This window comes from Drosophila nasuta, chromosome 2R (genome assembly GCF_023558535.2).
Source record: "Drosophila nasuta strain 15112-1781.00 chromosome 2R, ASM2355853v1, whole genome shotgun sequence".
Lineage (NCBI taxonomy): Eukaryota > Metazoa > Arthropoda > Insecta > Diptera > Drosophilidae > Drosophila > Drosophila nasuta.
The window spans coordinates 32,147,507-32,160,447 of record NC_083456.1 but is presented as its reverse complement, the minus strand read 5'-3'; the positions used below and the strand labels follow the sequence as shown (position 1 = coordinate 32,160,447).

The following is a 12,941-nucleotide window of genomic DNA, read 5'->3' as shown; positions in this document are numbered from 1 at the left end:
TTTTTCATTGTCTTTGACAAAACAATAGGAATAAGAACAAAAAACTGTAGCAACAAGGTTTCTTTTAATCGTGTTCAATTTAATATCAAATACAAATTATTGTTCATTTTTTTTTACTCAAAATTTTATGTTTGGCATTTTGTGTTCTGTCTAGCCGGATTGCCCGCAATTCACGGCCACACTTACCACGGTGTGACCATTAAAGGTCTGCCCGCAAGTAAAAACATACCCCTACTCCATTCCTGTCGTAGCTCTATTTAGATCTAATTTTGTATATTGCTTTCGTCGAAAAAAACAGCAATATTTTAATTTAAAAAAAAAAACGTTTTTAATAGCAATTAACGGTACCTAAGAACAGTTCAAACTATTGCGGCTTTTTGGTGAACTTTTCGTCGTTAAAAAGTATATTTTAAGAAAGAATTTGCGGTCACGCTGAGGCGCACTCACACATACACACAAACGCAAATGCACCGTGAATAGGCAGCAAAGAGGAAAATCGGTTCTCTTTTCAATTCAACACTTGTTCAATTTCATTGCGTTTGCGATTCTTTTTTACATCAATTAAACAAAAATACAACGCATCCAAACTGAATTAGTTAACAACTGTGATCGCCAACATCTAAAGTAACAACAACACACAAGTATAATGCGCAAAGAATTGCTAAATTTGTAATTTTTTCAAACCACAAAAATTGCAACAAAGCAGACGGCAAAAAGGAGAAGAAGAAGCAGACTAAAGCGGCCGCTCCAACTAACCAACAAGCTTCGCGTGTGAGTGTTGTGTGTGTTCTGTGTGCTTTGTGCGTGTGTGTACGTGCGTGCATCCAAATATTCAATTGCAGTCTAAGAATTCACTTTTATTTTGTTTGTAAATTAATACAAAATATATTTCAGCATTTCAAAAAAAGCTGCTTTAAAATTTGCCCAAAAATCAACGCATAAATAAAAGAAAACCTGCCCGGCAGCCAACGAGCCATCTAAATTCGTCAGACTCCAAAAAAGAAAATCAACCTGAAATATAAAACACATAAGCAATATTATTGTGCATTACAAAGAGCCAAACAGGCTTTTGCTAAAGGTAAGTACAAAATTAATTGCCGGCGTTATTGGGCACATGCTACCGCCCAATGCATAGAAATAGAATAAAATGAAAAATACACAATTTCAATTGGGGTGGCATACAAAAAAAATGAAGAAAAATGAAAGAAAAAAATACACCAATACAAATGCAATGCGACGTTCCAGTTGCTTTTGCTTGTTCATTTTTCGCTTTAGCGGCATTTTTATCGCTTGTGTTTGGGGGCGACTCATAACCTAAAAATGTCTGCGCATTTGTTTTTGTAAGTTTGTTTAAACATTGCTTGTGCTTGCTTGCTGGCCTGCTCTTGTTCTTGCTTTTTATCGCTTGGTTTCTTTGTTCTCTGACCCACACACGCGGTTCGCACACGCACACTAAGACACGCGTATTTGGCGCTGCTTTTTTGTCTGTCTGTCTGCGATTTATTTGCTCCGTCCGTCAAAATTATTGGTAAGACATCATGTGTGTTTAATTTATTCAAAGCAAATACTTTTAATTAAATGCAACAATTTTGCTTAACGCACACGCATCATGTTTTTTTCTACCCGCTCTTTTTTTTGCGGTTGGCCTTTGTTGCGAAATCGCAATGCGAGTTGTGTAGGCTGCTTTTTTCGTCCGAGTTCAATGAAACTCAACTACCTGAGCAGCAACACAGACACAACACACTTACAAACACACACACTTTCGGTGGTGTGTCGGTGTGCGTTGTATCCTCTGCTGCTGTGCCGTAGCACAACCTTGAAGTGCAAACATAACCTAAAACTACTTTACATGGCTGCTGTCGATTTTTGTTGTGTTGTGTGTATGAGGTCATTTACTTTGCGAGTAAATAAATGACGGGTCCTTAGATCTTTGTACATATGTATGTAAGCATGTACAACACAAACAAAAATAAAAACAAATGCAGTCAAGCAAGCGACAGCTGCCTTTGTGTCGTGTGTTTTGGCTTTGCACGAATTTTTTACCCTTTTGGTGCATTTTTTCGGTGTGTGAGTGTAAAGTGGGTCAAATTGCAACTGCATTGAATCTTTATGTCCGCGCTGCGGCAAATCTGCTCCTAATACACACACACACACGCGGTCACATCCATTGAGTGCTTGCATGTGGGATGTGTTTGTCCATTAATAGTTAACTGATATGCAATCAAACTGAGTGATTTACTGATCTCCGGTCACACTGCACACCCACATGCAAACAGCATACAGGGTGTTCTTTGCTTACCCGCCTGCATTTGACGTACAAGAAACACATACGAAGTGCGCTTTTCTTATCTAGTGCATCTCTTGACCATTGTAGAATAGTTCCGTAGAAAGCAGCTTTTTACAGCTGTATTTTAAGATCAGTTGTAAAAACATTAAACTGAGTCGACTTTGACTCTTTCCCGTTTTTTTCTTTACAGGAACATTTAAGAAATTCAACTCAGGCAGAGAGTTAATTTCTGAATCTCACGCTCACGCTCATTTTAAGGGAACTCTGACTCAGGCAACCACAAACTACAAACGCTCTTGTCAACAACAATCCAGCAATGGTCATGGATGCGACTCAATCGCAACAGCCTTCGCCGCAGTCGGTGGGACGCGAATTTGTGCGTCAGTATTACACGCTGTTGAACAAGGCGCCCAATCACTTGCATCGCTTCTACAACAACAACTCATCGTTCATCCACGGCGAATCGACGCTGGTTGTGGGACAGCGCGAGATCCACAATCGCATCCAGCAGCTGAACTTTAACGATTGCCATGCCAAGATCAGTCAGGTCGATGCTCAGGCCACCCTTGGCAATGGTGTTGTTGTCCAGGTCACCGGCGAGCTGTCCAACGATGGCCAACCGATGCGTCGCTTCACCCAAACGTTTGTGCTGGCCGCTCAGTCGCCCAAGAAGTACTATGTCCACAACGACATCTTTCGCTATCAGGATCTGTACATCGAGGACGAGCAGGATGGCGAGTCGCGGTCGGAGAACGACGAGGAGCACGATGTCCAAGTGCAGGTGGTCGATCAAGCCGTCCAGGTTGTAGGCGATGGCGTCGCTCAGCAGCCACCACAGCAGCAACAACAGCAGCAGATGCCCACCCAGGTGGTGTTGCCACAGCCCGTGGTGTCAGTGGCTGCCACAGCGGCTGGCGCAGGCGCTGCCTCGGCCGCTGCTCCTCAGCAGCAGCAGCAGCAGATCTATTATCCAGTCCAGGCTGGTGCCGCAGCTGGACGTCCAGTTGCCGTGCTGCCCGCTGCTCCACAGGCTGCCGCTGTGCCACTGCCGGCCCAGTTCTCCAATCCACCACCACCAATTCAGAATGGCGTTGTCTCCCACGATGAGTTGCCCCAACAACAGCAGCAGCAGGCGCCACCACAAGCTCTGGTCCAGGCGAACGTGTCGCCATTGGTGCAACAGCAGCCCAGTGGCCCCGTCATGTCCAATGTGGGCATTGTGCAGCCCGTGCCGGTGCAAGCAGCTGCCGCCTTCCAGCACTCGCCTCTGGTGGCAGCACCGCCGCCACAGTTGCTGCCCCAGCAGCAGCATCAACAACAGCAGCAGCAGGCAACTCAGGCTCTGCAGCAGCCGTTGGAGCAAGAGGAGCAAATCAATGAGGCGCCCAGCAGCCACTTGCAGCAGCAGCAGCAACAACAGCAGCAGCAGAAGGCACCGACACCTGTGGACGATTTCAAGACCATTCACGAGCAGCAGCAGCAGGAGAAGTACGAGGCGGCGAAGCAGCAGCAGAATGAGCCCAAAACTTATGCCAATCTGTTCAAGTCGACGTCGTCGTCGCCCAGCGGCTTTGTGAATGCAGCGCTGCAGCAGCAACAGCAGTTGCAACAACAGCAGCAGCAACAACAACAGAATCACAGCAATGTCTATTCCTCGTCTGCGGCTGGCGGTGGCGGTGGACAGGCCAGCTACTCGACCACGGCGTCCTCCTCCTACAACAACAACAACAATAGCAACAACACCAACAACAACAGCAGCAGCCAGAACAACAACGGCAACAACTCGCGTCTGGACAACGGCGGTCCGCTGCCACAGCGCAACAATTCGATTCGCAACAAAGGTAAGTTCTCTACTCTCTACTCCCTCTTTGAGCTACTTTAATATATCAATCTGATATCAATTTATTTTCACAGAGTTTGAGCAGCGCCGTCCCAGCAACGCTCAGCAGTTTGGCGACAACCAGCAGCTGTTCCTGGGCAATATTCCACACCATGCTTCCGAGGAGGAGCTGCGTCAGCTGTTCTCTCGCTTTGGCTCAGTGATTGAGCTGCGCATTCTCTCCAAGGTTGGCAGCAAAGTGTTACCCGGCATGCGCAGCCCTCTCAACTATGGCTTCATCACCTACGACGATCCCGAGGCAGTGCAAAAGTGCCTGGCCAGTTGCGTATGTCATGTTGTGATGTCAAACTAAAGGCTTAAACTAATTATCACACTCTTCCTCTTTAGCCCCTGTACTTCCCGGAGAACTCGCCCGATGGCCAGAAGTTGAATGTGGAGGAGAAGAAGCCGCGCTTGCGCAACGATCTGCCACCGCGCCAGCCAATGGGTGGCAACAACATGAACAACATGGGACGCAACAACATGCGCACCGGCGGCGGCAACAATGGACCACGCATGGGCGGCAATGGAGGAGGCGGTGCCAGCTTTGGCCAGCGCAACGACAACCGCAGCGGCGGTGGCGGCAATCAGTCCAATGGACCGCTGCGCGGCAATGGACAAACCAGCGGCGGCGGTGGCGGAAACTATGGACGTCGTTAAGCTAAGTAAAGGAAGCGAAAGGAAAGGAACAGGCAGGCCTGACTGACACAAACCGATAAAGAGAGAGCGCCAGAGCCTCGCCGCCACAGCAGCAACATAACAATAACATCAGTAGCAGCAGCAACTACAAACAACAACAACAACCCAACGTTCAGAGCATCGATTTCTTCCATAATGCAATCAATCAATTACCATCTTCATTACAAATACAGGCACCACACACACACACATACGCACTGCATATACATATATATATTCACCTACACATACGCACACACTAAGAACAAGCGAGCAGAGAAGCAGCAACCAAAAGTCTAGGAGCATCAGCAACACACTCACATTCAACACAATCCACAAAATGTCTTCATGTTTGATGAACGTTCCTTTATTTGGAGGCCACACACACACGTCGTGCTGCAATCTAAAAAGATAACGAAACTATTTATATATATATAGTATATATACATATATATGATATGCCTTTTGGGTCGTCCTTTAGTTAAGCTCGGTTTTTTTGTTGTGCAGTTTGTTTTAGGTGTTTTCTATTGTGTTCTTCATTTTACAGTCAGCTCGTGCCAAAAAGCAAAATTCTGTGCAAATTTTCAATGTATATTTAATTAGAGAATACTGCAGCACGTCGACCTCTTCTCCCTCAAAGAAAAAACATTAATTAAAGAATAATAAAAGTAAAAGTTAAAGTTCAGGCAACAGCAACAACAACACGAACACGCGTCTATTATAAGTCTCAAACATGCAGCCCACCATCTCACACACACATACAAAGTCACCCTCAGACACACTCACACACACACACATCCCCAGCATACACTCACACACACACACCACAGAACTTAGTGTAAAATGTAAACATTAATTTCAACTGTCGTTTAACAAATAATTTTCAAAATTTTAATTTTAAGTTCTCGAGAAAAAAGAAAAGAAGAAAAACAATGAGAGTAATGCAAATGCGAATGTTTTTTTGTTTGTTTTAATTTAATTACACATTTACTTAAGCACTTAATGAATAAACAAAAAATACAATTAAAAGCGAATCATTAAATTAAACTTAAAAAGAAAACTTAGCTAAAAACTAAACAAGAAAAATGAAAATGAAAACCATACAAAAAAAAAGAAGAAAATACTTTTTTTAAAAAACGCAATAAAAAAAGCAAAACAAAGACTTAAAACAGTAATTTAAAACGAAAACAAAAAAAATAAGAGAATGAATGCGAATGAAAGTGAAGAGAAAATATGTAAAAGCGATTAAATGAAAATGAAAAAAGTGAAAAGAAAGAAAACTAAAATATCTATGTAGCAGAAGACCTCAACAAAAAACCACAACAACAAAAAGAACGATTTAAGTTTAAACAGCCAAAACGCAGCGCAGCAACGTCGTCGTCAGCGTCGTCGCATTTTCACGCTTTCCTCCCCCGCAAACCACCCCCCCTCTTTTTATCCAACCCTTCTCCTTAACCAACCCTGAAAAATAATGTCCGTTAAGTTGATTTATAGCCAGCACACATAATTAATAATAATGATAAACAAGTAAAATACAAGTACATATATATTTGCCTAGCTAGTCTCTTAAACAAATGTGGAACGAAACAAATTGTTGACATTTTTTTAAATGGAAAATGCGACGCCGCAGCGTGAAAAATCGGCGGTTAGCGCCAATTTTGAATTTTGAATTTTAAGTGAAGTGAAGTGTGAAGTGAATTCAAGAAGTTCGTAAACCAAACTAAGTCAAGCAACTTAAACGATTTGGTGTTTCCAACACAGTTGTGAACTAAAATTTAGTACATATTTTTTAAATAAAATCTATAAGAAAATGTAAAAAAAAAATACAACAAATACAAAGAAAAATAACACAAAAAAAACAAAAAGCTACTACAATTTTTCTCAAGGTAAAGATCAAGCAAAAAAACACATGTAACAAGAAAAATATACATCATATATATATATAACTTATATATACGTATGTATGTGAAACACTCATAAAATGTAATGTTAACTTTTAGATCTATATAACAACTCTTTGCAAAACAGAAAAAAAACTCCCTCACACTCATCTCTATAATATATTTAATTTGTAAAATGCAAGTCTTCAAAATATTGTTTAATCTCGCATTAGTGAATTTTGAATTTTGTTTGTGTTGTTTAGCTTCAAACATATCATTTGTTTAACTAACTAAATCATATATAGACTCTTTGGTTATAATTGTAGTTTATTATTATTATTTTATTTAACATTTATAACACACTTCTCACAGCAAACACAGAAAGCAAGTTTTTTAGCACTGTTGTCGGGGCTTTAAGCAATTTTTTTAGAACATTTTAAATTAAACGAAAATGTTAGTGTTCAAATTTTAGCTCAAAAAACAGTGTTGAAATTAATGCTTGAAAACATAAACAAAAAATGAAGAGAGAAAAGCGAAAATAAATTAAATTAAATATACAAAAAAATGATAAACGTTCATGCTCATTTCCAAGCAACAACAACTATACAAAATACTAATATTAAACACAAACCCAAGAAAAGAAAAATATGAAATACAGCAGTTTGTATAAAAAAGAAGAAAAAACAAGATTAATTCTATTTAATTTATAGGCTATACTATTACAATTACGAATATAGTTGTAAATCCGTTTTGGGCGCTTTCACCAGACATCACCTTTGATAACTGAATAATAAACACAAAAAAAGAAATCCAATCAACTTAATTTAGTTGAAGAGTGTTCCGACGATTAGCAGCTTCCCTTCATTCATTTCGAGATCATCATTAAGTCATTAAGAAATCCAGATAAATGAAGCAAAACACGTTATAATAATATTGCAGTAAATAAATCAAAGTTATTTTTAAAAAAAAAAAATCAACAAACAACTCTTGTGTATTCAGTTCTCTAAACTTAACGATTGATTTTTGTTTGAAAATCAAACGAATTTAGCATTTAAATGAAATTGAGGCGCACAATGAGCAAATAAGAAAAATAAAATACAATAATAACGAACAAATGAAAATCCATTTCAATTAACTGATTATGATAATTGATTATTGACTATATGATTACGAATATGAAAATGAAAATATGAAAATTCAGTGGTGCGTTTTATAGCTCTTCAGGTATAAAACATTACACAAAACATTAACAAATTATGAACCTATATGTTTTTTGAAATAAAGTGAGAACAACTCAGTTTACGATTATTAAGTCTACAAAAAAAGCGAGTAAATATTTTATTAATGATTTCAATAAATCGAATGCAGATATTTCCTCAATATTCTCTCAACATCGAGTTCAAATCCCAATCACAATATCAGTCTATAATTATGTTTTAAATGCGGTAGATGTTCCGTATTGCATTTGATCCCTTTTCATCCTAAATGCCTGCAGAGTAAAGAAGAGATAAAAGAGTTCAATTTGGATTCGATTACCAATCCCTTACCATAGGCAGGAGTGGATCCATCGTTGCCCAAGGAAGTTATGTGATTGGTCTGTGATGCATTGAAGTTGTATTTGCCCGATGGCTTGAACACCTTGTACTCCTTGGCCAACCACTTCTTCTCCACATCGCCAGCAGCATTCTCGTCAATCGATGGCTTTGATAGCTTCTGCTTGGTAGCTTCTTCGGCCTGCACCGATTTGTATTCGTTCTTGGGACGCTCGTTCATCATTGGACCATGCTTTGGACCGCCTTTCATTGGCCAGGAGGCAACTGGGCCATAGTTGTTAGCTGGCCAACTGCCATGCGGCCAAGCTGCTCCCTGAGCAGCGTAAGCAGCCACTGGCGGAGGACGATGTGGATAGCGCGGGTATGTCGATGGCACTGTGGGTGCCACATACGAGGCCCAGCCGTTGAAGAATGCCGATGGTGGCAACGAGGTCTGCGCCTGATACGGATTGTAGTTGCCGCTGTACACGAAATTGTCCATTATGGTTGGCTGAGGCGGAGCGTAGCCGGCACAGGCGGCTCCTCCGATGGGCAGGCGGATGCGTTTGCTCGACTCCGCCATCTGGGTGGACTTCTTCACCTCCACAGTGATCATGTTGATCGAGTGCTTGCCTTGAGCTGTGACAAAGAGATAAAGAAGAGCTTATTAAAAGTTAACTTTATCGTTTCAAATGTGTATACATTACCTACTATATATAGTTATCCTTTTATTAATTTGATATTTGTTTAAATTCATAAATAAGTATAATCTATTGTATACATTCCCTTAAATGTAATCTATCGAATACATACCGTACATACATATTATTTTAATATCCATATATAATCTAGCTGTTATGAAAAAGGACCAAAGAAATTTATATGCTCCTTTTGAAGTTTGTTTCGGAAAACTCGTTAAATTCAAATCTGTTTAGAGCTGTTATTTTCCGCGTTATTATCAATATCATTATTATTTTTTAATATCCCTTGAAATACATATATATACTTTAGCTATTAAAACAAAAGGTAAAATAAATCCTTATATTCGCTTTTTGAAATTTGTTTCGGAAAACTCGTTAAATTTGAATCTGTTCATAGCTATTATTTTCCGCGTTTCATATTTTGAAAGAAAATTTGTTCTACCTAGAACTTGGGTCTTTTAATCTTCGAAAATACATGTTTCTAGGAAAGGACACAAGGCTAAATAAACATAATGACTTTTCGTACCTGCATACAATCTATCTTACATATTAAAGCCAAGTTCTTTCCTGCGAAAAGTAGGTATAACAAGAAATATGGTTTCCCAAAGTACAGGGAATTACTGGCAGAAATGTAACACATGTAAAGTTCAAGTCAGGACATGCTCTGCATTAGCCAGGAATAGTGTCAACTGTACCTTTGACGGACTACAGCAATTGCTCTACAAAAAAGTCAATCATGATTGAATTCGTTCGCTTATTCGAAAAAACATAGCTATAAATTGATGAGAAGTAATCAAGATTGAATTCACTCATGATTGAACAAAGCTATAAATTGATGTTAAGTTTAACAAAGCAACTAAAATACAATCTAGTAACTAATATATGAAGTTTTAGTTGACCTACCCAAGGCACGCCCAGCTGAAGCCGTATCCTCGAACTCGAGGAAGCCAAAGCCTCGCTTGCGTCCTGTGTCCTTGTCTGTCAGCACCTTGACACTGGTGACATTGCCAAACTTGCGGAAATAGTCGCGCAACGAGTCCTCATCATGACAGTCCTTGAGGCCGCCCAGAAAGATCTTGTTGGTCTTGATGTTGCTTAAGTGTCCCACAGCCTTGTTGAATTCGTGGCGCGGAAAAGCGCGTTTGGTGTCAACGGTTCTATAGAATATATTTATATATTATTTTATTAAACTTTTTCCTAACAAACGTCACTTACTTGCTGTCAATAATGTGGGGACGGGCACGCTGCACATTCTCCACGGACTCGGAGTCCGCATAGGTGACGAAACCGAAGCCCCGAGACCGATTCGAGATGGGATCACGCATCACCACAGTGTCGGCCACCGGTCCAAACTGTGAGAAGAATGTGCGCATCATGGCCGCCGAGGTATTTAGCGAGAGGCCGCCCACAAATATTTTACGCAAGTGTTCATTGTTTTCCATTGTTGTAATGGCGGCGCCGCCGTTTGCATCCGCAGTGGAACTATTATTTGGCGAACTATTTTTGCGCTTCTACAAAAACAATGTGCAATGTGATTTTTTGCATATCGTATTGTGATTTATATTTATTTAATTTAGTTTGTGCTTCACACTTACCTCCTGGTAGAAGGGCACATTAACAACCGAGTTATTCACCATTTTTGGCATGAAAACTAAATTTACTGCTATTGCACAATGAAAGAAAAGCACAAAAACTGAACTGGCTACAAATTAAGTGACAACGAAAAAGTTTCAAAACGTCAGGCGAGCGTTGCCACCTCATGAAATTCTCCTTGCGATTCCTGTTAGCGGGCAACTCTACGCTTCTACACTACACCTGCACAGGGTGTGTCGTGCGCAAGTAACGGTAATTCTACGTAAGCTTGGGGATTCGAATTTCCACGTTTTACTGCAGGACAAATGCATTGCAAGCCAACCAACTCATTAAATTGTCACGGTTACGGATTTTAACATAATTTGCTGTCATTAGCTGGCTTTGCCATAACTGATCTAGTTACGTAACGTAACGGACGATGACCTTGTGCTTAGTATCGATGACGGCTGCCGATAGCACGACTACATGAACATGGCTGGCCGATAACTCAATTCGAATCGAGCCATACCGTATTTTTATCGAAAGCTGCATTATCGATTAACGGCCGGCTTTTTCAAGAGCCGTTACATTTCAAAGTAAGCTTAGGACAGCACCCATGACAGATATGCATGTTTTGCCACATTCTTTCCAAAGTATATTATTCGATCGATATTTGCTGTAAATTCAAATCTCCCCTACCATATTAAAAACACAGTTTTATATTCAATCAGTTATTTTTATTGAGATTTTATTGGGTCTTTGTTAGTCTTATTTACCACGACTTACCTTTGGTTTTTGTTTGACGCAAGAGCTCCAGCTTAGTTCACAATCAAGCAAAAAGGCCAAAGTGGACTCGAGCTGCCTGGGAACCAGAACCAACTGCAGCTACATAGAAGAATTCAGCATCCAGCACTTCAGCCAGTCTTGCAAAGAAATACGTAGTGCATTAGTAAGCATATTCCCAAAGAGTGGATCGATTTAAAACTTGACGCGAAGTGCGGGTAATGCTATTATCATCTACACAAGCGCCTCGTTCTTCTGGGATTTTCTTTTTTTTTTTGTGGTTTTTGTCTACCTCGGTAGAGAAAACTTACTGGCTCTTTTTGGGGAGGGTTTTTTGTTTGTTTTGTTCTTTCTGTAGTCAGATTTCTGGTGGGTAACATTAGTTTTATTTTCTTCTTTTAGCTTTCGTTCATATACCTTCGTTTGTAACGTACTAAATTACACAAGATTTCATATTTGATTTTTTTGTTTTGTTGTTTCTTTCCTTGTACCAATTAATCGTAATCGTTAATGTAGCAGCTACATACGTCTTATGCACTAACAAAATTGGTATGTAATAGTTGATTGGTGGTAATGCATCATTTTTGATTTGCATTATTTGCAGAAAGAATAGAATATATATGATGTGGACAATTTGCATATATACATACATATATAGTTTTGTATAATCATAAATCATGCAATATCCCGCTCAGGGATATCATTATTTTAATCTTGTATATATGGGGATGTTTCTGTTTCTCAGGTAAATGTAAATCATAGGATATAAAGCTTAAATATACAAAAAATTGTATTACAAAATAGGTTTTCTATATACGTTTACTTAAAATTGGTTTTTGTTTTTAGTTGCTGATTTGCTATATAAACTTAGATGTGGAAAATACGACAAATGCATTTTATATAAAAAGTGAGCATCGTTGTCTACGAGCTAAATTGAATTAGTTAGTCATTATTTCAAGGTACACTACCTTTTTACACGCCACCTCTTTACGATCTTCACGATCCAATCAAAATATAAATTGTTTAATGAGAGCAAGCCAAGTTCTCTGAGGAGAGAGAACTCATGCCCACCGAAAAAAAATAGTTGCGTTTTTTGCAAATAGTCGATTTATAAATAATATATAGTTTTAGTATATTTCTCTGATGTTTGTTGTTTTAGATTTCTTTAGTTTCTTTTTTATCTTTTATAGTTTAGTTTTGTTTCGGTTTTCTTTTTGTTTGTTTTTGTTTTGTATGGTTGTATTAATTTAGTTAAAACTAAGCGGTTCAAGGTACTTAACATCCTAAACACGAATCGGTGATCGTAAAAATTAATTGTATGGTATAATCGAGACAAGACATTAGCAGTTAATTTGTTGATATTTTTCTTTCGTTTTGTTGAAGTGAGTTTTTCCTGGTTCTGGTTCTGATTTGCATTTGCTTTCGGGGTTAGTTGGCGGCACACACACACAAACACAATGTCGATTGCCTCAAAACTTGCAACTGCAACTGGATCTGCACTGCACTGTTTAGTTAGCTGCTGTTGCTGCTGTTTTATTGTTATTTGTATTTTGACTTGGCTGCTTATTGTTTGATTATCTCTCTCTCGTCTGCCTGATACACACACATTTGCCCACATTTTTCTTTTAC

General features: G+C 39.5%; 2 protein-coding genes across 2 annotated transcripts; one reads left to right on the top strand and one right to left on the bottom strand.

Annotated features, from left to right (window-relative positions):
• The first annotated feature begins 321 nt into the window (after positions 1-321).
• Positions 322-5,492, top strand: LOC132787399 (ras GTPase-activating protein-binding protein 2). Its single transcript, XM_060794409.1, has 5 exons — positions 322-771; positions 895-1,078; positions 2,478-4,128; positions 4,202-4,452; positions 4,515-5,492. The coding sequence occupies exons 3-5, from the start codon at positions 2,604-2,606 to the stop codon at positions 4,824-4,826; spliced, it is 2,088 nt and encodes a 695-aa protein (XP_060650392.1). The 5' UTR covers positions 322-771; positions 895-1,078; positions 2,478-2,603; the 3' UTR covers positions 4,827-5,492.
• A 2,538-nt stretch (positions 5,493-8,030) lies between these two features.
• On the bottom strand, positions 8,031-10,711 carry LOC132787404 (RNA-binding protein Musashi homolog Rbp6). Its single transcript, XM_060794417.1, has 5 exons — positions 10,553-10,711; positions 10,173-10,468; positions 9,861-10,114; positions 8,272-8,895; positions 8,031-8,213 (listed from the first exon to the last, which is right to left on the bottom strand). Exons 1-5 carry the CDS (start codon positions 10,601-10,603, stop codon positions 8,206-8,208), a joined length of 1,233 nt encoding a protein of 410 aa, XP_060650400.1. The 5' UTR covers positions 10,604-10,711; the 3' UTR covers positions 8,031-8,205.
• Positions 10,712-12,941: the final 2,230 nt, after the last annotated feature.